We start from the raw sequence: 26,166 nt of genomic DNA on the forward strand, positions 1-26,166 counted from the left end.
GAGTACATGTAGTAACGTGTAACTATGGCACTGTAAAATAAAGTGAACTTTGTTCACTAATTTCCTCTTTGAGCCGCACACTCAGCCAATTGTGTTGCCAATAATGTATCGTGCCAGACTTGAGAAACACCTATTCAAACCACTTCTGTTATGTTAATGGGTGTGATGTCGTCTTGTACCAAGTTGTTTGGCATATGTGCCTTTGTTCTTTATAAGGGTTCATATGTGGAGATGGTTTTTGAAGCTATCGCCCCAGTCCCCAAGCAGATAACACTGAGCTACAGTTGTGACTGTTGCTCTGTACCTGTTCCAATAAGTCCCTTGATCCAGCTTTAGCCAAAGGTACATCATATTGAATTATCACCAACAGACCAAACGGCCACCAGCTGGTACTTGCGTCCTGAAATGGGGCAGTGCATTTGGCACTCATTCAGTCAGTAAAGCGATCCAATTAGGGTGGAATACCACAGCTGCCCCACTCCAGTAGCACTGCAAGATGTTAACACCTAGTACAGTGATTCACAACAAGGGCTATGTAAGAAAGTTCCTGCTGATACATGGAAATATTTCAAATATTTTTGCCTTACCAGGGTTTTAAAGGGATCATTCGCACAAAAATGAAAATTGTGTCATCATTTACTTGCTCTCAAGTTGTTCCAAACCTGTATGAGTTTCTTTTTTCTGTTGAACACAAAAGAAGATATTTTGAAGAATGTTGGTAAGCAAACAGTTGATGGTAGCTATTGACTTCCATAGTAGGAAAAAAATACTATGGAAGTCAATGGCTACCGTCAACTGTCTGGTTACCAACATTCTTCAAAATATATTGACATTTCATTTTAGGTGAACTATCCCTTTAATTCTTGAGCTGTCTGAATCTTATGTTTTATTGTCCACGATACACACCTGTAGAACTATAGCTATGAGGCCATAGACATCTGACAGCTTTATTTGGTGAGAGAAAGGCGTGTGTGTTCTGAGTCTCTCAATTGTCATTTTGATAAGTTAATCTTTCAAGTTGTGGCTTTGGGTTCTGGCAGGGTAGTCTAGCATAATTAAAATGGAAAATAAATCACTCATTTTTATGAGATGTAATGTTTATACATGACTGTAACTCTAGAGTTGCATGATTTAAGTTAAATCTAGATTTTTACATTCTCTGAAGAAAGTGAGAGCGGTGCCTGTCGTGCAAAGCACACTAAGGTGTCTTGAGTGGTTTCTAGGGCATGGCTGTATGGTTGCTAAATGATTTTTAGTGTGAATTCTGATGGCTATTTTTACATTAATCTTTGCAGTCATCTTACGCTGTCTTATAGTTAATCTTTAAAAAAATACCAATAATTTAAAGTTGGCAGGAAGTTTTGATGAGCCCGAAACACACCAAGTCGACGCCAACGAACTAATGGCGACGAAAGCAGACTGCAGGGTTGGCTCACATCGACAGCGTCTGGGTCCAAAGTTGCCCTGACAAACCAAACCGACGCTCGACACCCAACGGCCAAGTAGCACGTCCATTCTGCGCCTGCGTAAGAAGAAATGCCTTTCCGTACCAGCAGGTGGCAGTAGTTGAACAGCCATTTAGAATGATCAGATGGCCTGACTGACCGACGATGCCGATTCAACATGTCGAATCGGCCGAAAAAAAGCCGACGAGGACCAACTTCAGCCAACGGCGCGGAACACACTGAGAAAACTTAGTTGGCCGACGAATAAAAACTGCCCGACGGCCAACCGTCAGCTTGGTGTGTTCCGGGATAGTCTTTTCTTCCCTATTGTGACATATATCTGATTGAAACGGCTTCTTGAACAAGAGAAAATGTTGGGCAGGATTTAATTTTGTCCATGGGGAACTGATTGGATGGTTGTGGTTTGCTATTGGTCGATCTCATGTGAGTGACAGGTTGTCCCGCCCTCACGCCAGTAAACACGTCATCAGAGAAGAAAAGAGATGTTGCTGCAAGAGGGAGGGGACGTTATTTTGATTAAAGTCAAAGTTCCTTTCAAGGAAAGTCTGTTCACTCGGCAGCCATATTTGCAATGCCTCCGGGCATTATTTTAGGCATCCAAGACCAAGTCCTATCTATTTGAATGGGGGAATCCTGAAATCTCAAAAATCGCTTGGCGAACTCACAATTAAATAACATATTTCAAATCAGCAACAAAATCTGACATGAACTGTCCCATAAATGTTGTTTCTTATGCTCAAATGCTTATTTTTCAGGCTAGATGAGCCAATGCGCATGTGCAGTCCTAAGCGCGAGTCTCAGGTTTCTATGGGAACCGGAGCTTCTAACGACAGCTGCAGTGATACAATGATTTTATCAATCAGTGATTGGCTCTTTTACTTAGAAGGCGGGAAGTATTCCGCCATTTTGTGCGTTGCAGTTTTTCCCATTCATAACTAATAGGAGTGAACCGTCTTTCTATATCTATATAGAAAGACAGATAATTAATTTATAATAAATACTGCAATTTTCCATAAAAAAAACAAAACAAAACAAGAATCAGCCATTTTGATTTCATGTTGACTTTAATAACACTGTAAATCTGGTAAATCTCAAAATGAATAGGCTATACATTTTTAATACTGTAAATTGTTTTGATGCCTAAATTCACTCGATTTTAAAATTGATTTTAGTTTTTAGTATTTTTTTTTTTAGTTTTTATATATTAATTTAAATAATAAATAAATAAATGTACAATGTGTTTTTATTATTTTGTAATTCATCAGCTGTCAACATGAAAATAATTAGCAGCTTGTTGTAAGACAATTTGTAAGACGAAAACTGTCAATTAATTATCAATTGGAGCTGTTCAAACTTTCATTGCCGTAAGTGTTATAGATGTTTGTCACTAATGATGCTTTCTTAAAGGGTTAGTTCACCCAAAAATGAAAATTCTGTCATTTATTACTCACGCTCATGCCGTTCCAGACCCGTAAGACATTCGTTAATCTTCGGAACACAAATTAAGATATTTTTGTTTAAATCCGATGGCTCCGTGAGGCCTGCATAGCCAGCAATGACACTTCCTCTCTCAAGATCCATTAATGTACTAAAAACATATTTAAATCAGTTCATGTGAGTACAGCGGTTCAATATTAATATTATAAAGCGACGAGAATATTTTTGGTGCGCCAAAAAAAACAAAATAATGAATTATTTAGTGATGGCCGATTTCAAAACACTGCTTCATGAAGCTTTATAATATTAATATTGAACCGCTGTACTCACATGAACTGATTTAAAATGGATCTTGAGAGAGGAAATGTCATTGCTGGCTATGCAGGCCTCACGGAGCCATCGGATTTAAACAAAAATATCTTAATTTGTGTTCCGAAGATCAACAAAGGTCTTACGGGTGTAAAACGGCATGAGGGTGAGTAATTAATGACAGAATTTTCATTTTTGGGTAAACTAACCCTTTAACAGTGCATGTCCTTTATACTGTATTGTAAGTGCACACAATTTTTTTTTTTTTTTTGGCAAAAGCCACAAAAAGCCTGTAGGTAAAAAACTAAACACTATTTCCAAGCTTGTAACAATATGCAGTATAATAATCGTACTAGCATGTTTCATGTATTGCCAGCAACCGTTTCTACTTGCTTGTGTCTACACCACCCCAAATGTGCTATCTGCCAGCTATATGCCTTTTCCTCTTGGGACAGAGCCATTAAAGTAGTTTATGATCAGTGGTTTATGCTGGTGCCACACATTATCTGGATGGGGAGGTCTTCACACAAATCAAGTTCAGCACTTATGATCGCTTTTTTTGGATCATGTGAAGCAAGGCTTATCAGCCTCGCCGCTGTCCAATGTGTTTTAAAATGAGAACAACAAAATAAACAGTTTGACAAATTAAGGTAAGGCAGCACGCCAGACTGAACCAAGAAAAACATATAAAAAACATATTCTTTGCTTTGTTGATTTCAAAAGTGGCTGGTTTTCTCACTCAGTGTGACCTCTTTTTCAAGGAAAGACGAGGGGAAATATTTCTAGGAGGTGACAATGTTGCCTGTTGTTGGGATTTTTCTTGACATGAATGAGAAATGTTGTTCTGATGGGGTTTTTATGCCTCATATCTAAGAATTTGTGTTCCTGACCCAATATTTTAAGCTGAAACAGTGCACCAATTGACGTCGCAAATGCCCTGGGAGCAGACAATTAGAGATGGATATTTATTTGGGTGGGCTCCAGTAAAGAACATTTCATGAAACGTCTCTCATATTGACGGGAGGCAGATTAGACCTTCTTCAAATTACACTTGTGTTTTGTATCTGTCAGGTTCGGATGTTCGACTAGCAATGCTGTGCATACCAGCTCTTGTCTTTCTGCACTCTCCTCCTCTTTGGGAACACCCTGCTCCAGCCCTCCCAACATGTGGTATTGCTTATAGCAGTAAATTCTGATGTATTACTGAGAACATGCAGTAGCTTAAGAGAGGCTTTGGTCTCATAAAATAGTGGCAGCATTTATCACCAAAAATACTTGGTTAAATATTTGTGAAACATATCTTCAAAATACTATATATTTATTAATATATTTATTTACTATTTACCTTATAATTATTAAATACAGTATATTTATCTACTATACCATATGTATATATATATATATATATATATATATATATATATAATGTGAAAATATATATACATATCTTTAAAATACTATGTGTTTTATATATTTATTTGCTATTTATCTTTTAAATATTATTTGAAATATTTTTACTGTTTTTAAAAGAAGTCTCTTATGCTCACCAAGGCTGCATTTATTTGATTAAAAATACAAAAAAAAAAAAACAAACAAACAAAAAAAAACAGTAATATTGTGAAATATTATTACAATTTAAAATAACGTTTTTCTATTTGAATATATTTTAAAATGTATTTATTTCTGTGATCAAAGCTGTATTTTCAGCATCATTACTCCAGTCTTCAGTTTCACATGATCCTTCAGAAATCATTCTAATATGCTGATTTGCTGCTCAAGAAACATTTCTGATTATTATCAATGTTGAAAACAGTTGTGTACAATTTTTTCAGGATTCTTCGATGAATAGAAAGTTCAAAAGAACAGCATTTATTTGAAATAGAAAGCTTTTATAAAGGGTTAGATCACCTAAAAATGAAAATTCTGCAATTAATTACTCACCCTCATGTTGTTCCACATCTGTAAGAACTCAAATTAAGATTTCAAAACACTGCTTCATGAAGCTTTGAAGCTTTACAAATCTTTTCAAATCAGTGGTTCGGAGCGTGTATCAAACTGCCAAAGTCACATGATTTCAGTAAACGAGGCTTTGTTACGTCGTAAATGTTTCGAACGAAACGTTGTGAAATTTCAATGGTTCACCACTTGGGGGGCGATGATATAACATCATACACTACCGTTCAATAGTTTGGGGTCAGTAAGATTTATTTATTTATTTATTTTTTTTTTAAGAATTCAAAGAAATGAATACTTTTATTCAGCAAGGATGCATTAAATTGATCAAAAGTGACAGTAAAGGCATTTATAATGTTACAAGAGATTCTATTTCAAATAAATGCTGTTCTTTTCATCAAAGAATCCTGAAAAAAAAACTTTACACAACTGTTTTCAACATTGATCTATTATTGTTATAATATAATGTTATATATATTATATATATACAATTCTCCATACACAATTCTCAATTCTCTATACACAACAAACATGTCCTGTTAATCACTGAAACTTCCCTACACGTGTTCTAGGGGCTGAGCAAGGGCTGATAGGAAACATAAAATTTTTGGATAGACAGTCATCATAGGCCTGGAGGGCTAAAAGAAGTCTCTGAAGAGTCTGAAAGCCCCTGTGTTTTCTTGGTAATGCGCAAGCTCTAGAGGGACAAATGATGAAGTGATGCATTTTGAGTGTTGAGGGAAGTGAAATTGCAAGATTTCAGCGGCTTGATTAAATTAGTGTCTGTCATGGAGTGAAAAATTAACCCTCTGTCTGATCTTAAGTTACACATCAATATCAAGAAAAACAGGCAACAGAAAATAAAAGATGATTAAGTTATCCCTCCTACACGCACAGATGCAAGTGCGCACGAGGGGAGGTGAAGTGAAACTTGTGACAGCCTGGTGAGAGCGGGCGAAAGAGGAAAAAGCTGTAATAATAGATGAAATCATTATCAGAGAGGTAAGACAGTGCATTAGTTCATAGAGCGGACATACCCATAAAACAACGCTCTCATAGGAGAAAGAGTGCAAGGGTTTGGTCAAAGGTCGACACTGAACACTGTTCTGTAAGAAATAGTTTTGCAGAGAAATGTTTCCTTTCAGTAGAGGAGAGTGGGGTAAGATGTGCCAGTTTTGTTTTGCGCAACTGAAACAACTTTTCTTTTTTTCTAAAATGAGTATTTATATGGCATCTTTAACACAGGGCCATATATGTCCAGTGGCCCAACTTGCCCCTTGTCAAGGGGTAAGTTGATCCATCTAGGGTAAACTGACCAATTTATTTTTAAGTAATAAACAAAACATAATTGGCCCATTTTCAAAGCTCCATCCCTCTTGGTTCATCAGACAAGCTTTAAAGAATGTCCCACAGGAATGAAAACGGAAATGGAGATTTCTGTAAACAAAGTGATTTTCAGTACATGTCCTCATAAAATGTGCTCGAAAAAATGATTGAATACTATTCTTATGTAGACTGAAAGTGTTTTATGGGATCTATATTTTATTAGCTTTTACATAAATTGATTTTCTTAATTAACTTTTCTATGCTAAAATAATATTTAGAGATTATTTAAAGATCATGTTCCATTAAGATATTTTGTAAATTTCCTACCGTAAATATATCAAAAAATCATTTTTTTGAAGTAATATGCCTTGTTAAGGACTTAAAAGGCGATTTTCTCAATATTTAGATTTATTTTTTTGCACCCTCAGATTCCAGATTTTCAAATAGTTGTATCTCAGCCAAATATTGTCCTATCCTAACAAACCATACATCAATGGAAAGCTTATTTATTCAGCTCTCAGATGATGTAAATTTCAACATTAACAAAAACATTGACCCCCTTATGACTGGTTTTGTGGACCAGGGTCTCTCTCTCTCTCTCTCTCACACACACACTCACACACACATATACATATATATGTATTCCACAATGGTAGCAGTGTAGTAAAGTTTTAATTGCGCAACTAATAGTGATAGTAAGCTTTGCTTCTTATTACAGGAAATATTACAAATAACACTGCATTTTGTTTCATTACAATCAAATATTCTGAATATTGTAGCTTTCCTGTTACAATATTCAAAATAAGACTTTGGAATGGGGCTATGCATTAGTAAATTTCCTTTTCTTTTTAGTTCATATTTTATGCAATGTCCTATCCTAATAGTTTCACCTCCATCTAATTTCTCCTTGCCTAAAGGTAAAGTTAATTTAAAACAGTTTTAACACTCTGTTAGATAGTTTTAGCCAGAATACTGTACTACTGCTGTAGATGTCACTGTTTACCTCAGTGTTACCACAAGTCTGTCACAGTCGACCATATGTAACACAGAAAAGTGAAACACGTGTCATTTGAGCAAATGAGATTTACATATTTGATTAAATGTTAAGTATGCCAGTATGAAACTAATAAAATCTTTTCGCTGCTAGTTTACACTAAATTTTCCGTTGGCAAAACTTTGAATGGCCAGCTGCGCTGCATTTCCTACAGTTTCCATAATAACAAAATCCAATTTAGCCAAACCGAAGGTTTGTTTTGCTCTTCGTCGTCTAGGTTAAGACGTTTTAATATATCGTTAGTACAGGAATAATAAGATGCCGTAAACACACGCCCGTTATGGAAGGTTTTCCAGAAAAATAGCTACCAAAAGCATCTATTACGCCTCAGGGCGAAAACACTCCAGCTCCAGAAAATTGCACTACAAAATATACTACAAACTATTTGCAGTCACGACGAGCCATAAACATGCGACTCCATCCTGCGAAAATTAGCAGGAAAACATATCCATTAAAATAAATCTCATTTGGATGGTGATTGTGAAATCGATTGAGTGAGACCCAGAGCAAGTAGACGACCGAGAGAAACTGGGGTGGGCGGGAGTGCGCTGAAGTCACACGATAAAAAGGCTTTGCTCTTGGGAAAAAACTCTTGATTCTTTCCGCAGCCTTCCGTTCTCCATCGTGCGGTATGAAGCGTCTACCTGGATACTTACCATCATTACGCAGATTTAGGTGACTTTCTTTCCCTCCCGACTTGGATTCTACTTTATGATGATTTTGGATATGTACCTTTGGGATGAAGAGAACCCTTTCCCTGCCCGCCGAAGTAAGATAAAATAGGGTTTCGCTGACATTGGAGTTACTCCTCTCGTTCCATATGAAGAAGTCAAACGTAAGTGAACGGCTTTTGCTTTAACGCGAGTAATTTAGCGTGAATCACATGTGATTTGCATTTGTTTTTCGCTACGTTGCGCTTGCAAAGCCCCGCTGTCTGCAGACGATAACTGGAGGCAATGTAAATGAACACAACAGTATGTTTTATATTACAACATATTAAAGCAATAGTCTTCATGTCAGACTTTCTTAAGACGCTAAATGCGCACGAACGCGCGCAATTTTCCGCACTTAATTAGTAGGTGGGGGTGTGGAAGGAGCTATAATGGTTTATTTAAAATTAACTTGACGCTTGACGTTAACACGCTTGATTTTGTAGAGGGGGGTGTCATTGTAACAACATTTTTTGTTTCCATCCACTTAATATGAATTGTCGGAGTTTGAACTAGAAATGGTTCATAAATTATCACTGCAACTTTTTTGAAACATTTAAGGCAGGAATTAAATGTTAGTGGGATAAACTGTTGCGAGACGGACATGATTCGAGCAGCTCAAACGTTCGCCCTGAAAACAAACAAAACCGCTTTTTATCGACGTCCAAATACAAAATATATTATGTTCTCGACAATCTTTGGTGTCCTCTTGATGATATATGTGAAGAATATGACAATTAATACATGAGTCATGATCGATATACTGTATATGAAGTCCTCGAAAACGGAGATGAGATTAAAATAACTACGATAAAACGACACGACCTTTGAACGTATACGCAGCGCAGGTGGTACATGCACATATTTTGTGAAAACTAGAATTTCCTGATACATTACTCGCTATCTTGGACATGTTGTACATCGGGAAATAAGCCAGTGGAAATGGTTTTCATTGACTGTGGGGGATATTTACTCGAAATGCATCATTTATCTATCAACCAGCATCAATAACGCTTCCTCTCCTTCCTTTAAGTGAACTATGTGAGGCTTTTCGCTCGTCTTTTAGATCTAAATTATGGACATTCACCTGAAAAACATTTGCCATGTTGTAAGGATTTTTCTACTCTCACTTCAAGAAGACTTAGTCTGTAGTGATTTATGAAGAGTAGACAGAAGTCATTCACCTTGCACCTTCTGTACCCTGCTTTGAATTTGCATTACCTCTTGCTGGTAGTAAGACAGTTTTAGGATGATAAATTGGCATGTGGTGCATGACACCTCAAAATGGAGCATTCACACTGACCGCTAGACTACCACATAAATAAAACACTTGTTTTCGAGTGCCATAGACATATTGTTGTAACTTCAGCGGTTTTCTCCTGCACACAGGCTCTTTATTTATTGAAGAACCTTTAACATTCATGTTCTTTATAGTGGAAAAAGGTTTAGATTATAAAAATGTTCTAAAAAATGGTTCTTCTTTGGCATCGCTGCGAAAACCACCTTTTAGAAATTATTTTTAAGAATATGCCACTGTATCTGAATATCATTGCTTTCCTGTAGCCATTATCACTTGTAATCTTACACGAAATAAAGTTAATCATTTGCAAACAAGCACAGGGAAGCTCTGCCTCACACGTGACCAAGTTTTCTCATCAAGACTGAGTCGTTTCATTTTGTTACAGAATTCTTCTATTAGAGGGAATTTAATGTATGAGGAAAATGTTGAGTTTACAGCTCAATTTCAATGTACAGTATTCTATGGCTGCAGTTGAAAAACCAAGCATGTGGAATAATCATTGAACTCGTTTACTTTCCGCCACCCGTGACGTACATTGAACCCTTTGCCAAAACTGATGCACAATTATGTGAAACATCTCTCATGAAAGCAAACACCTTCGATCGCATGCCAAGGCAAAAAGTAAGTGACAGTTTGTAATGTGACTATGAGGAAGTACGCTACGCATCGAAAACTAGCAATCTTGAAGTTGCTGAAAAATTTTAATTTTGCATAATTGAATTTCCTCTTTGAGTAACTGATACCAGATTTCTGTCTGGTATGTTCTTCACACATGTCCACATGAAGCGCATAATACACCAGTGCTTCTTCCTGGAAGACTCCTTTGTAGAAAAATTGTGAAACGTGCAGCTGTACAGCTGACATTCTTGTGAATGCGCTTTATTAAATGTACAAATGCGATTTGCGTGTTTAACCTCTGAAATTACACATTGTATATGAGCACCTCAGCTGTGAAGTCGTTGCAAATGAAATGAGCTACAGTATTGCTGGCGTAACTTATGTTGTATACAACAGTAATCCCATTTATAATCTTTAAAACTGGTTTTAGTGATAACAAATATTTCAAGACAAAGCATGAACTATGAGATTTTTAAGCTGTGGCATGTGCTTGTGTGTAAGTCATAAGTAATTTTTTTAATTTAGTCATTTCAAAATCACGTTTAATTTGCAAATCCCTGGAAGGTCCCGTTACTGTGTAAAAGTCTTAGCTAGGTAACAACCGAATGTTAATATTTAAGTTATTTAGTTAACATGGGATGTTGAATGTGTTCTAATAAGAAAATATATTAAAGAGACACAAATATGAACTAGTAAAGTGTTCTTATTGATGGGCAGTTCTGGAGTGTATGGTGTTAACAACTGAAATGTTTTTGTGATGCAATTAAGTATTTTTTTCTTTCCTGTTTGGGCTGTAGATGAGTGATAGTGTGTTGTTTTGTCTGTAAATCTGATTTTGTTAAATCAGATGATTTAACCTGTGCTATTAAAGAAGGGGAAGATTTTTACATCGTGTAAATTAAGAAGCAGAAGTACACTAAACAGTTACCCACTAACCCAACCGCACAATGAGCTGAGTCAGTATTTAAACAAAAACATTGGTACATTAATAAGTTAATACATAAATATGTGGTTTGAAATAAGTCTAGCAAGCCTTTCTGAAGATAAAGTACAAGAAATTATTTGTGTTGTGGGTTGAACCATAATTTAACGTTATCGCATTATCGCCAACATCATTGCAGCTATTCTATTAAGCCTGTTCACCCATTTACTTTGTTTCCATATCCTTTTAGTCCTTATACTTACCTAGCTTTGACACTGGCTAAGCCTATTCCAAATAAAAAGGTTTTCAATAGCGGATGCCCATTTACAATAAAGGGTGAAACTTCATCCGTGTTTGGAAAGAGCTTAATTGTATAATGGACTCTCTAAAGTGAATTGAACCCAATGATAGAAATGAAATCGCTGGACCGGCAAATAAATCTCTTGCTTTCATTGGCGCACTTTGTAAACTGAATATGTCAATAAAATGAAACTCCTAACATTTAATATGATCCTCATTAGAGTTTTGTTATTATTTCTGTATTATTTGTTCCATTTGTCTGTTGTTTTACAGCAGAAATTGGTTTACCCCAAGTAGCTTTTCAATGCCTGGCTCAATTGGCGAAGGGAAATGAGTCATTTCGCGATAATATCGTTGCATTTTTTTATTTTTCTCTCAGAACTGATTTTTTCAGTGTTCTCCTCAAAGCTTTGGGTGGGTTCCATTAGCATTACTACTTTTCTTGGTTAGTTCCCGAACAAGGCCTCCCTCCAGGACAGGCTATTGCCCAGACTATTGTTATTTTTGCTCCCACCCAGTCATAGAGTCCCTCTAAATTAGCTATCAAATAGCCAGATTACATTTCATTGGACTCCTGTGGCCCGTTCCCCTCCATTTAAACACTCATCAGGGGACACTGCAGTATAATTGATGTTGCCCCAGCTGGTATAAATCCGCTACATCTTTTCCTATTGTTTCCTGTGGTTTATGATGTTTAGCAGCATCCAATGACTTTACTGACTAACTCCATTGAATAAATAATCATTACAAAGCACAGAAGTGTAAAGTCATGGGTGGTGAGGAAGAATTTGACATTCTTCTGTCCTGGCAACATGAGAAAGCACATATATTCTTTGGGACATGTGATAGCATCTTTAGCTAGTGTTTATTCGGTTAGCCAGAGGTTTGTAAAGTGCACCTGAATGGACACGGGCAGACTGAGTGCAATTTGCTGAAGCAAATTTGATTTGAGTAGTTTTTGAGTGGATACTGGCCGCTGACTATTCAACAGAGGCTGAAACGATTATGCTAGTTTTCCGGCCGCTGATGTTTGTCCTCTTGCTATTCCGGCCTGCGTAAGTACATCACATGGCTTCACAAAGCTGTCTTCCGGACTCACATCTGGTCACTTTTTATATCAAAACTAAGACTGTATTGTTCATCTCACATGTTCAGAATCTTTTAGCTTTTTTCTTGTAGCATGAAGTGTTAGCATTTGTGTCTAAAAGCTAATATGCGGCTAGCTAATATCAGTCATCGGGATTCTGCCTGTATTTGAAGTGTTAGACTGATGTACACCGAGAGATATCCAAGTAATGACTGTGAAAAGATGAAAAGAAGGTAGATAGATGGTGAGTAGACAATTTTTTAGCACCATGTGTTACACTGGGCTCTGTTCTCACTAATAAGATTATGTAGTGAATTGGTACATTGTTCAGAATGAGCTTGTACGTCTGGGGAGCTTGCAAAGTTAATAAACCCTTGCGATCAAAGTGTCTGGTCAGCATGACTCTGGTAATTATCTTATTCTTTAGCTGACAGAGTTACTGTTAACATTATGTTCAAAAGGAAGGGTTGAATTGTCGCTCTCTTTTTTTCTCTCTGCCGGTGTTTAGGACAGCTCATGGTCAGCCATAATGAGATATTGTTCTGCTTTACATCTCCTTTGTCCAGCTAATTGAAAGTGACCTCTTTCATTTGACGTGTTGTAGCAAGCTAACGATTTCAAGATTTCTTTGTGTTTATAATTCGGTGGTCTGTACTATGTCCTATGAAAAGCCTTTTTTTTTTTGACAAAATTTAGAAGAGTTTATAACAAAGTTGCACTTGTGAGATATAAAGCCACGTTGCAGGATATGAAGTCACGACTATGAGGAAAAAATTAGCAATTGCGATATATAGAGTCAGATATAAGATGTGACTTAAATTTCACAATGTGACTTTACAACTTGCAATTGTAACTTTAAAATTACGAAAAACAATTTCAATTGTGAGATATAAAGTTATGTTGTATAATGTTGCAATTATGAAGAAAAAAGTTTAAAAACTGCGACTGCAGAATTGTGACTTTATTTTAAGCAAATTGCGAGTTTATCTCACAATTCTGAATTTTTTTCTCACAATTGCGAGTTATAAAGTCACAATTCTGAGATATAAACTCAATTGCGTAAAATAAAGTCACAATTTTGAGATATAAACTCACAATTGCAAGAAAAAAAGTCAGAATTGTGACTTTATATCACGCAAATGCGAGTTTATATCTCAGAATTCTGACTTTACAACTCGCAATTGTGAGAAAAAAGTCAGAATTGCGAGAAAAAGTCAGAATTGTGACTATATCACGCAATTGCGAGTTTATATCTCAGAATTCTGACTTTATATCTCACAATTGTGAGGAAAAAAGTCAGAATTGCGAGGAAAAAAGTCAAATTGTGACTTTATATCATGCAATTGCGAGTTTATATCTCAGAATTCTGACTTTTTTCTCACGATTGCGAGTTTATATCTGACTTTATAACTCACAATTGTGAGAAAAAAAAAAGTCAGAATTCTGAGATAAAAAGTCGCAATTACTGTCACGTTGGTGGATATAAAGTAATTATGAAGGGAAAAGTTTTGCGATAAATAGAGTAACAATCCAAAGTCACACTGCGAGATATAAAGTCACAATTGTGAGAAACAAAGTTGCATCTGTGATATACAGTATAGAGTCACATTGTGAGAAATAATTACGTTTTATTTCGTTTTTTCTTAGGCAGAAACAGCTCTAAGCTACTTATAGGGCAGAATAACCCTATTTTGGATACAATAATATCTTTCAATATACACATATACACTATTTTTAATAAATATGTTTTAAGATTGTGAGTGAAAAATGTTTATTTTGGTTTCATTTTTTTAACTGAGCTCCTAGCAGTGCATTCTGGGATTGCCTTCACCATTAAGAAAGGTATTGTAGGAGACATCATTTTGGAAATACCTTTACTTTCACACACTATGATGCCTTAAATGCTGCCTACATAGGCTGCTTATGCCAATAGTTTGGGAGCAACATGTTGTTCACTTGATCCTGTCAGCGGTTACTTAAACTATATTGATTTATGTCAGTCAGCAATGAATTTGAGCACAAGTGAGTTTAAATGGTTCATATTTAAATGGGAGACAGGCAAGCATTTGTTGTTGTGTCCAAAGTACTTGCTGAAATCATAGTTCTTGGCTATGAAGGCACTTTAAAGTCTTGGAGGAAGTCATATAATGGATAATACAACCAATAAAGCATCTGGGCTTCCATGTGCAGCTTCAGTCACCAAAGCAAATCCTCATCTGGTTCACAACATGCATGAGCTCTTTACAGTTTATGATGATGCTGTCTGAAAGACTTGCCACAGATAAACTGCTTGTTCGAGTGCATACTAAATTCCAGATGCTGTCATGTGAACTAGCTTTGTTTACTTTGAATTACATATTGCAGTCCATTAATTCAAAGCAAGACCTAAGCATTTACATATGGCCAGTTTTATTTATGGTTCGATGCAAATAAACATTTAACCAGGAAGAACATTTTAAAAGAGCTGGTTGGAAAGGAGATACATTTTTGTCTTTGATTAGAAAGTCATGATTATTGCATCATTTTCATCTTATAAACTTGTAGATTTGCTTAAAAAGCCTATAACCTTTCTAACGGTATGAATGTATGTCAGTTTAATGTAACTTTGACTCAATAAAAATAATTTATGCCATGATGTAACTGGTGATGAAACAAGGTTCTTCCTTATGGCTGTAGGTATGACCTCTTTACTTTTCACGTCAATAGCTGAGACCTTCCAAACATGGTTTTCAAGTAAAAAAAAAAAAAAAGAAAAGCTGGTAGCATGAGATTTGAGATGGGTCCTGATTGTTTAGATTTGTTATCTAGTGTTAGAGAGGAAGACTAGTTTAACAAAATTTTCTTACATTTAAATTTTTGTTTAGTGGTTGTGCTTTAATTTGCATGCTGTTTTTATACAGTCTGTAAATTCAGTTTCTTTGAATTCAAACTCTATAAAATCACATTTAAAACACCACTTCTCCATCCATTCATATTTAGACTAAATGTTTTTGGTCTTTGTTTTGAGTTATGTCTCACTGTTGTCTTGAACGTCCTGCCACGGTGTTTGCATTTTTAAGATGCTATGTCACATTTCCGAGTGAATCAGGATATCCAATGAGGAAAAAATGTAGAGGTGGATTTTATTTTATTTTATTTTATTTTATTTTGAATAATGAAAAGTGTACATCACATACCCCTATGTAAAACAACAGCTAAATAGAATGCTAGTTTGTTAAAAAAAAAAAAAAAAAGACAATGGAATGTTAGTTTGCTAAAACCATGGCTAAATACACTGCTAGTTTGCTAAAATGATGGCTAAATAGATTGTTAGTTTGCTAAAACAACTACTCAACATAATGCTAGTTTGCTATATAAAAAAAAAAGAAATAGAATGTTAGTTTGTTAAAACAATGCCTAAATGGAATGCTAGTTTGCTAAAACAACAGCTAAATAGAATAGTTTGCTAAAAAAAAAGACAAATGGAATGTTAGTTTGCTAAAATAATGGCTAAATAGATTGTTAGTTTGCTAAAACAACTACTCAATATAATGTTAGTTTGCTATAAAAAAAAAAGACAAAAAGAATGTTAGTTTGTTAAAACAATGGCTAAATGGAATGCTAGTTTGCTAAAACAGTGGCTAAATGCAATGCTAGTTTGCTAAAACAACAGCTAAATAGAATAGGTTGCTAAAAAAAAGACAAATAGAATGTTAGTTTGTTAAAACAATGGCTAAATGGAATGCTAGTTTGCTAAAACAATGGCTAAATACAATGCTAGTTTGCTAAAACAACAGCTAAATAGAATAGTTTGCTAAAAAAAAAAAAGACATAGAATGTTAGTTTGCTAAAATGATGGCTAAATAGATTGTTAGTTTGCTAAAACAACTACTCAACATAATGCTAGTTTGCTATATAAAAAAAAAGAAATAGAATGTTAGTTTGTTAAAACAATGCCTAAATGGAATGCTAGTTTGCTAAAACAACAGCTAAATAGAATAGTTTGCTAAAAAAAAAAAGACAAATAGAATGTTAGTTTGCTAAAATAATGGCTAAATAGATTGTTAGTTTGCTAAAACATCTACTCAATATAATGTTAGTTTGCTAAAACATCTACTCAATATAATGTTAGTTTGCTATAAAAAAAGACAAAAAGAATGTTAGTTTGTTAAAACAATGGCTAAATGGAATGCTAGTTTGCTAAAACAATGGCTAAATGCAATGCTAGTTTGCTAAAACAACAGCTAAATAGAATAGTTTGCTAAAAAAAAGACAAATAGAATTTTAGTTTGTTAAAACAATGGTTAAATAGATTGTTAGTTTGCTAAAACAACTACTCAATATAATGTTAGTTTGCTATAAAAAAAAGACAAAAAGAATGTTAGTTTGTTAAAACAATGGCTAAATGGAATGCTAGTTTGCTAAAACAATGGCTAAATGCAATGCTAGTTTGCTAAAACAACAGCTAAATAGAATAGTTTGCTAAAAAAAAAGACAAATAGAATGTTTGTTTGTTAAAACAATGGCTAAATGCAATGCTAGTTTGCTAAAACAACAGCTAAATAGAATAGTTTGCTTAAAAAAAGACAAATAGAATGTTAGTTTGCTAAAATAATTGTTAAATAGAATGTTAGTTTGTTAAAACAATGGCTAAATTGGATGCTAGTTTTTTAAACTGATGGCTAAATAGAATGTTAGTTTGTTAAAACAATGGCTAAATAGAATGCTAGTTAAAACAATGGCTAAATAGAATGTTAGTTTGTTAAAACAATGGCTAAATAGAATGCTAGTTTGCTATTAAAAAAAAAGAAAAAAAAAGACTAATAAAATGTTAGTTTGCTAAAACAACTGCTAAATAGAATGTTAGTTTGTTAAAACAATGGCTAAATTGGTTAACATTATCCAACAGCGAAAAGGAAAATCTTTACAGAAGAAAATTATTCCATGAATGAATCATTCACAATAAGGCAAGACACTGAAGATATGGTCAGTTTTGATTGATATTTTGATGTTTTCAGTTTTGATTCATTCACTTTAAACAAGACCCCTGCATTGTGTTCTAGCTTGAACTGTTTTTAAATGTAAATGCCTCCTGAGAAACGCATTCAATCAGGTCACGTGATCCCAAAACCAGCCTAATTTTCAAAAATATGTAACTGCAGAGCATCAATTTTGTAATTGTGCAATTAAATACTCAGAGCATCTCGCATCTGAACAGCCTGTCCTCAGATGAGTCTGCCCTTCCGCTCTCTCTCTTAGAGCAAAACTGAAACTCTTTCCTTTACTGGCCCGTTTCTCCCGACAAGGCTCATGCATTGTTTGTCTGGGATCACCCTTGTAATCAGGGTTAAGAGCAAATCTGCCTCTTGTTATGCAACAAGCTCAAATCGCAGGTCTGGAAAGAGTGGAGCAAAAGCTTAAAGCTCTAAGCCACCATGGTACAACCAGCTTTATAGCGGCGGAAGGGAAGGAGAGTTTGCTAGACAAAAACGTTCATTTATTCTATTGAACCCGACCCGGTTATTCTTAAAATAGCAGTGAAAACATTTTCCGTTTTGCCTAACACTCCTCTAAACAATGAGATTATAAATTAGGACACAGATCTGTATTATTAAAAGATTTCAGATATGATCGATTAGTCTCAGACTGATCTTTTAATTCTTGTTTTTCAGATTTGGATATGCACCTGTGTCCATTTATTGCTGTACATAACAGTTGCTGCCTATTCCAGTGAAATAGGAAATCCCATTACAGATGACATCAAGAAAATTTCTTTGTTGGTAAGAGCTTGGACATTCTTATCTCTCCAGTGCCATGGGTTTTTTTTTTTTCTTCTGAGCTTCTTTTTTGAAAGACAACAGCAATGGCTGATTTATCAATGCTCTAGGGGAAAAGAGCTGAAATTTATTTCATGTGTGTTGGAAAGAAAGCCGCAGACATATGGTTCAAAGTATGATAATAGAGTCGTATACATGAAACAAATGCTTTTCTGCAGACAGACAGCCTCTTTAGTATCATTAAAAATCATTGGGCTGAAAGGATTATTGAGTTTATCGCTTTGTTTGAACATGTGAGTTGTTTAATGGTATTCACTTTCCTTTAGCAAAATATTTATGAATTAAGATGCCAAATCACTGTGCGTGCCTTTTGCTGAAAGGTTGTTAACCAGTGATTAAAATGTAAATCTTCTGAAGTAAATATGTAACATATGTTTGTGGTTTTCAAAACTATACCTAAGCCAAGGTTTATAAAGCAAATTACAGCAATTTCATGTTTACATTGTGGTTACTTAATAGTACATTTTCAGTTCTGCATCTTTACTGATGATGCCATGTGGTCTTTGGCATTTAGAACTGGCTTATTATGATTTCTTTCTCTCCCATTAGAAACAGAATATTCCAAAAGACTACAAGATTACAGTACGTTATATACCTAAAGAAGTGGTGAGTTGTTGTTATTCAGTGTTCATTGAATCATTCACGGCAATAAAAGCGAACATGGTGATGATAATGACGTATTGTCTTTCATTTTTTTTCAAGAGTGGTATGTGCTGGGTGAAGCTAAATGTATTTCACTTGGAGGTGAGCTTAAAAGGCCTGGCGCAGAAGTTTGGGAACATATCCTCCAATAAAGATAATATAGGCACTTTTGTCCAAATACTGCAAGAGATGCGGTATCACATTGGACATGGCTTGGTAAGTTACCTTAACCAAGTGATACATTTCATTCAGAAGTCTTGTAAACCAGTGAAATGTCTTGTATGTTTTATTTAGTTGTTTTTTTTAACAATAGTTTCTATTAAAAATAGTTTTTGAAGAAAACATTGTAACCAATGAGCAACTTTTGTGAAACAAAAATAAAAAATCAGTTGATAACAGTAATTTTTCATTTATCTTGTAAAGCAGTGTAAAATCTGGTATTGATTTATTGAGGAATTTATTTTCCAAAAATACCTTTAAATAAAAAATATCACGTTTAAATTTATCCGTTTTTTTTTTTGTTTTGTTTTTAAAGTAAAACATTGTAAATCGACTTGAATTCCGTCAACGAATTTTTTTCTGTGCCTTTAGGAGGATTCAATGATAGAATTCGAGTGTCACTACGTAGAGGAGATGTGGCTTACAGCTAAGTATTTTGAATTTGTGGAGGACTTTTTCAACACCGCCAATTCGTCGAGAGAGGCAGATGATTGTGAGCCTCCACCTTGTCCCACAACCACAAAAACAACAGTAACGACAACTACAACGGCGTCGACAACGTCGGCGCAACATAGTACAAATGGTGAGGCTTGTGTCATAAAGGCCTTTATACGAAAGCATGTTCCACACATTGCAGAGTGTTGTCTGTGTCATTTTTTAATGAAGCTATTGAGAAACCGCAGAATGTCGTTTGTGGAAGACCGCCCATTTGCAACTGAGGTTTTAGATGTTAACACCCGCTTTTAAATCATATCTCTTGTGGCAGCTTTGGTTGCAATTTTGCACATGCTCTGTGTGTGCGTGGGTGTATGTGTGTGTGTTCCACGCTTTTTCAAACGAAGCCGCTGGACAAAACAAGAGAGGCAACATGTTTTTGTCAGCCCTATTATGACAGAGTCTCAGCTGAGTTTCAAAAACCAAGAGATGCTCCCTAGTGAACTGCATGAAAGGGAGAATAGAATCGAAGTCCAATTGTCACCATGTTGATTACAGAGCAATCTTCAGATCTTCCCAAGCGCAAGCTCTTTCTTTCTAAAAGCGGACAGATCAGATCAGATCTTTCATGGGGCGGAGAGAAAAGGAGATTGTGTCCGACTTTTTAAGCATCTAACAATGAACGGTTTCTATCTGAGACTTTTAATGCTTCTCTGTTTCTGGCTTTCTCTAGAGAAACATAACGGTTTGCCTGATGACCCCCAAAAAGGTGAGATATCACATAAATGTCTTCAATCATCACTATTGTACACTTCCAAGGGATAGTTGATCCAGAAATGGGGAAAAAAACACTCATCCTCATGTTGTTCCGAACCTACATGACTTTCTGTCTTCCCTGGAACACAAGAAAAGATACGTCTATTTTTCAAATGATAAAACTGAATAGGGAATAAGGCCGTCAAGCTCCAATAATCCCATAGATTTTTATGTTTTGTGGAGGAATCCAGGAACAACATGAAGTTGAGTAAATGATGACAGATTTTTTTCGGCCCTCTAGCGGTTAAAAAAACAAAACTGCATGCATTTTGTGGAAGAACGTTGTTTTGGTTGTGCTTCGGCTCTGTACGACTATGCGGAAGAATATGGTTCTTTCTCATAACTAAAAAAGAGAGTGAGATTATCCTACTGCTCATAAAACATTTACTATTAGGGTTAAGAGATATAACCAGTTTAGATGGAAAGGATCTCAAGTTGTCTATCTAAAGACGTTACTGTAGCTTTACCCATTAATAGACAGGGTATTTCCTTGAAAATAAATTCCAGCACAGCGCTACAACACCCATAATTAAATGACCCTTGACAATAGATAATGCTTTACAATGAACTCTGTTAGAGAGCAATTTATCTGTTCAATAAATTACCTTACTCATCTGTTGAGTGATAAAAACACCATTTCCGCTTTGCTTTTACAACCATTCCAATCCATCATTTCTCACCATCTCCAAAAAAGCCAAGCTAATGTTGATTCTTGTTTTATTACCAGCTCTTTCGCTTTTTGCCAGCAGACTCTCCTCTGTTTGGCATTTTTTAAAATAGGTGATTCCCCACAGGTTCGAGATTTATCGTGCTCCATGTCAACCTTTCTCACTCGTTGTTACAAGTAGCCTATGCCACTCCCACATCAAGTATGCGTCAAAGGTGCCTGAGCACCTTTTACAATTTCCAACAAAAACAATCCCGACCGGTTTAAAATAAAAAACAGTGATAATAGGCGTACCATAGTGAATTAGGGCAAGACAAAAACACACTTTGGAAGAAGGACTGATGATGTATTCGCTCATTATTTAAATTTAAACAAAAAAAGAGTACCTTTAACACATTTTATTTTATTTTATTTTGGGTGATTATTTCTTTAACATTTATTTGAAGAAAACTGGTCTCTGTAAGGATCAAATGTTATTTTGCTATCTGTCACAGTCCAACAAGAGCATCTTTGCAAACTAATAAAACAAGTCTTATTTCTCCGCAGAGGCGTTCCTTCCGAAAGTTGTGGAGAGCAGTCTTATGTCGCTCCTCGCCATCCCGTTCATCGCAGTGGTGTTTTTGTTGGTCTGGAAGGTACGTGTGGTGGTGTGCCCTGCTGAGCCTTCAAGATTGCAGCATTTTCACTTTATGTCCTTATTGGTATTGTTTTTTGTCCTTTCATGATGCAGATTAAATCTAGAAGAAACGCCCCCCAAACTGAACGGAGTCCGGAAGAAGGTCCCGCCCTTTTCTCAGGAGAGGAAGCCAGTGCACCCCCATTAGATGTGGAGATATCTGAAAAGTAATGTTTGCAACAGTCAAATCTGCATACTGTGCTGTTTTTTACACTTACATTGACCCTTAAAATATTTGGATACTTAAGTTATACAGTTGTACAGATCGCTGGACTACTGCGTCTTCTGAGGCAGCGGCAGAACCGTAGGAGGCTGGTGTTGTGTCGAATTTCGACTCCCTGCAAAATTATTACCCCCCTCATTAAAGTTGCTATCTGATTGCCTAGTCCTAACCCCACCCCTAAACCTAACCCCTCCCCACACCTAATCCTAAACCTACCAATACTACGGGGGTTATAATTTGGCGGGGGTAGGAATTCGCCACAACACCCGGAATGAGCGGCTTTATTCAGTGCTGTTATCTCCACCGGTCTCAAAACGTGTATCCGTTATATTGTCATTTTCTCAACACAACCTTGTTTCTGCAGCGACTTTCAGCAGGTTTCCTATAACAATGTCTGACGTTTCCATTTTACGTGGCGTGAGAAAGTCACATTGTTGCCAAGTCCGCAGTTTTCCTGCGGAATTGCGCTGCTTTTACACTTGTTGCCGCGGGTTGTTTTTCATGTCCGTGGGTTGAATCGACACCAAATAACGTGATATTTAGCCCCTGGAATGTGAATTTTACCAGGGGAGCCCCGTCAAAAACACTAGTTTTGTTGTGAAAACTTGGCAAACCTGCATAAATGAAGCAAAATCCAATCAGAGCAGTCCGACTGAAGCAGATTTCCAGAAATGTGATTTGAATAGGATTTCAAACCAACGTAGCTCGAAAACGAATTTGTAAAAATCGCATTTCATGTGATTTTTTTTTTTTTTTTTTTTTTTGCCGTTTACACTTGCTAAATTTGACACAAAAATCGGATTTGGACTGACAGTCTGAACGTAGCCCATATGTATTGTTTTATAAAATGTAAACTTAACATATTTGTGTTTTGCATTTTTATTTTTATTTTAATAAACAAACAAATAAATAAAATATATATAATTAAATATATAAACATTTATACATTTTAAGTAGTGTGGCTTAAGTGTCCAAACATTTTTGGGATCTAGTTTTGTACTCAATTGTGTGCTGATTCTGTTGTTTCACACCAACTTCCTGTTTTCCTTTTCCAGAAACAGATTAAATATTATCATGGCAGTTTAATTCCAGCCCCAGCTTAACCAACGCAGGTAAATAATGACCTTACAAGTTCTTAAAATAAATGAAGTATTAACTTAACCTACTTTAACACAAGCTGTTACTGATGTATAAAATTTCACAGAGGTCGCAGCTGTAATTTTGTTTCTCATTAACGGCATTTCAGTCAGTTCTTCAGACGGCACAACGGACAGGAACAAACAAGCACCACCTCCGAAAGATTCTCTTACTGAACTTCTAGCTGTGAAGGACACATACTGGCCTGAAAACTGCTCTTTGAGAACTGATGCCCTCTCTTATCAACCACTGCTGAACCCATTGGGGTAGATACGGTTGCTCCTTCTGAGAACTTCTGAGAGTCGCTCTTCATGCTCTTTAACACTTCATTCTCCTCTTGGAGACCGCAAGGAGACTGTGCAGGAGGAATTAGATGAAAAACAGAACGAAAGCAACACGGCATTGGATTCACCCAGAGATGTCAAATAGCCAAGCGCATTTTTTCGAGCCCAGGATCCGCAGTTCAGAAGGAGGGCAGCCATATTATTGCTTGAGAGCAGATGGCTATCTAAAAGGAGCTAAAGCAGAATCGACTACCTCCAGCTGCACTGGTCCATCTCCTTCTTACTTTCTTCATCCTTGTTCTCTCTCTTTCTTTTGGTCTGGGCGTCCAGATAGACGCCTTTTCAGTTTTTTTGAGTGCTTGAATCAGTAAAGTCGTTCTCAGATTGTATCATCTGCTTTGTGAATTGTTTTTATTATCACTATAGACTGGTGGTGTGGACTTAATTTATTTATTTTCTGAATATGACATGACACCTGCATGGCATCAAATATCCATCGAGATGACGAATACACAATCATCTCTACCTTAAAACATATCTCGCAATCCTTAATCGCTTGTGTATTTCAACAGTAAACGCTACGTTCATACTAGCTGCAACCTTGTAAGTACCATTATAGCTCCTCATCTGATAGATGCTTTTATTGAATGCGATATATCGAATATTAAAGTCTTTTCAGTACACCGGCGATTAATGCACTTAGTTCTGCTTTACAGCTTTTTATAAAGTCTGTTTCAGTGTTTTTGAAGTCATTTAGTATAAAAAAAAAAACCTCTGGTGGCTGCTAATTTTATAGACGACTCCGCTTTTGTCAATGGTCATGAGAGATTAATAGCCTGTAGATTTTGATTTAGAATAAAAAGCAGATTTTCCTGCCATTCCAGAAGGAATTTTATTCAAATGCATCATGGGTCAAAACAAACTGAAATAGTGTTGCGTCAAACAAAACGGTACACCACAAACAACAAAAATCAATTTATTTAAATACAGAAATTCAGTGGTCCTTTGACGCTGTCGGAAGATCTCGCTAACAGTACTAAGTAACCGAAATATAAAACATACATGTATGCTTCTACTCATATTTTTGTGCCTTTTCATAGCATGGCTCTCCCTGTAAAGATTCTTTTTGGATAACCAGCCATATATTTATTACGGAAAAAAAATAATGTAATAATGATATTGCACTAGTCATATATAAAAAAAAAAAAAAAAGAAAAAAAGAAAAAAACATCCTCTAGGACATTTCAGATGACTTTCCAAGAAAAGCATAACACGATCCGGTTCCGGCTTCGGTCTCCTGCTGAGTATGAATCAATTTATGCATGTTGACATCTGACGTCTTAATCTGTACATACTGATTTATGATAGCTACGACTCATATAGACAAGTGCTAATGACTTTGAGACGAAACTCAGAGGAGACCAGATTTGATTTTGTACCCTGCTTTCTCCAACTGGTTGTAATGATCTATATCCTGTGTTGTGGGGAATAACCTGTTGTTTGCCCAGTCTTTGTTTTCTTAGTTTTTAAGATACAGCATGTAATGTGAAGTTGACATTTGGTAAATAATATCTTGTCCCGGTTAAGGTGGATGTTTACAGAAACTCGTATTAACATTGTCAGCGATGGAAACGTCTCTCATTGTAGTGTTCTAATGGTTTTCATGCAGTTAATCCGACAATCTGAGTCATTTTGAAGCTCTCGATGGGGCATGTCAGTGAAAGTATTTACTTTTTCCATCACAGATTTCCTGTAAACTGCTTTTTAGACCGTCTCAGTGTAGTTCAGGGCAGTGCTGGTCACAGATGATAAACATGCAAGATTCATTTTTACGCTGAAATTGATTCTGGAAAACTCTGAACTGGAAGTTCTCAGTCTGTCTAGAGGGTGATGATGCTTTCTTTGGCGTCTTTGTCTGTGCCCTGATAAGGAGTCAATAAGTAATAGTGACAGATAAGCTGCACCAACTTCAAAAGCAGGAACATTCCTACAGGTTGTATGAATTTTTGAAAACTGTGAAAAAAGTCTGCAAAAGGCATCGCCCCAAGTCTTAAGACCCCCTGCAACACAAACCATAGAAATTCCCACCACTGCCCTGTTGTCGGAAGACACTGTTGCTCCATTTTGTGACGCTGAGATCAGAGGGACGTACAAGGGAACCGTTTTTCAGATTTGGCACGTCCCAACTGCCGCAATTGGATCCTGCATCATATTTGTAAGACTGCAGAACACAGCTAGTCAGGAAGCCAGTCAGGGTGCCAAAAGTAAACAAGGAATTGTGGCCCAGTCATTGTCTGGGTGACAGTCTACTGTATTCTGTATTTTATATGAATATATGCAAATATATGTATGAAATGTGAATAAAGTACATTTATCCACCATTGCTGAGGCTTGGGTGGGCTTACTTCTCATTACGACTAATAAAACCATCATATTGACAGTTGTGCTGTCTGCGTGAATTTTGCTTTATATTTTTGAAAATGTACTTTAAATCTATCTGAAGGGCCTGTTCAGTCATTTTCCCACACTCATGCTGTTCCAAACCTACATTACTTTCTTTCTGCAGAAGGAAGCATTTTTATCACTTCCTTGACATCCATTGTAGTTCATGAAAGTTCATCAGAGAAGTAGCGAATCATTCTTTTGAGTCAGATCTTTTGTTCTTGAATCCTGAATGATTCAGTCTATTGAAGTCTCTGACTCAGTGGTCGGGTTGAAATGGTTTACGAATCATTTGAGTGAATAATGAGTGAAAAATGTATCGCACAA

The 26,166-nt window shown here is 36.0% G+C and overlaps 1 protein-coding gene across 1 annotated transcript; it reads left to right on the plus strand.

The window, feature by feature from the left end:
• The first annotated feature begins 8,068 nt into the window (after positions 1-8,068).
• kitlga (kit ligand a) lies at positions 8,069-25,837 on the plus strand. The gene is made up of 10 exons (XM_051884434.1): positions 8,069-8,380; positions 18,134-18,241; positions 18,848-18,904; positions 19,001-19,156; positions 19,532-19,742; positions 20,328-20,363; positions 21,624-21,712; positions 21,808-21,920; positions 23,032-23,088; positions 23,223-25,837. The coding sequence occupies exons 1-9, from the start codon at positions 8,366-8,368 to the stop codon at positions 23,060-23,062; spliced, it is 816 nt and encodes a 271-aa protein (XP_051740394.1). The 5' UTR covers positions 8,069-8,365; the 3' UTR covers positions 23,063-23,088; positions 23,223-25,837.
• The last annotated feature ends 329 nt before the right edge of the window (positions 25,838-26,166 follow it).

The sequence above is a fragment of the Ctenopharyngodon idella genome, chromosome 24, assembly GCF_019924925.1.
Source record: "Ctenopharyngodon idella isolate HZGC_01 chromosome 24, HZGC01, whole genome shotgun sequence".
In the NCBI taxonomy this organism is placed as follows: domain Eukaryota; kingdom Metazoa; phylum Chordata; class Actinopteri; order Cypriniformes; family Xenocyprididae; genus Ctenopharyngodon; species Ctenopharyngodon idella.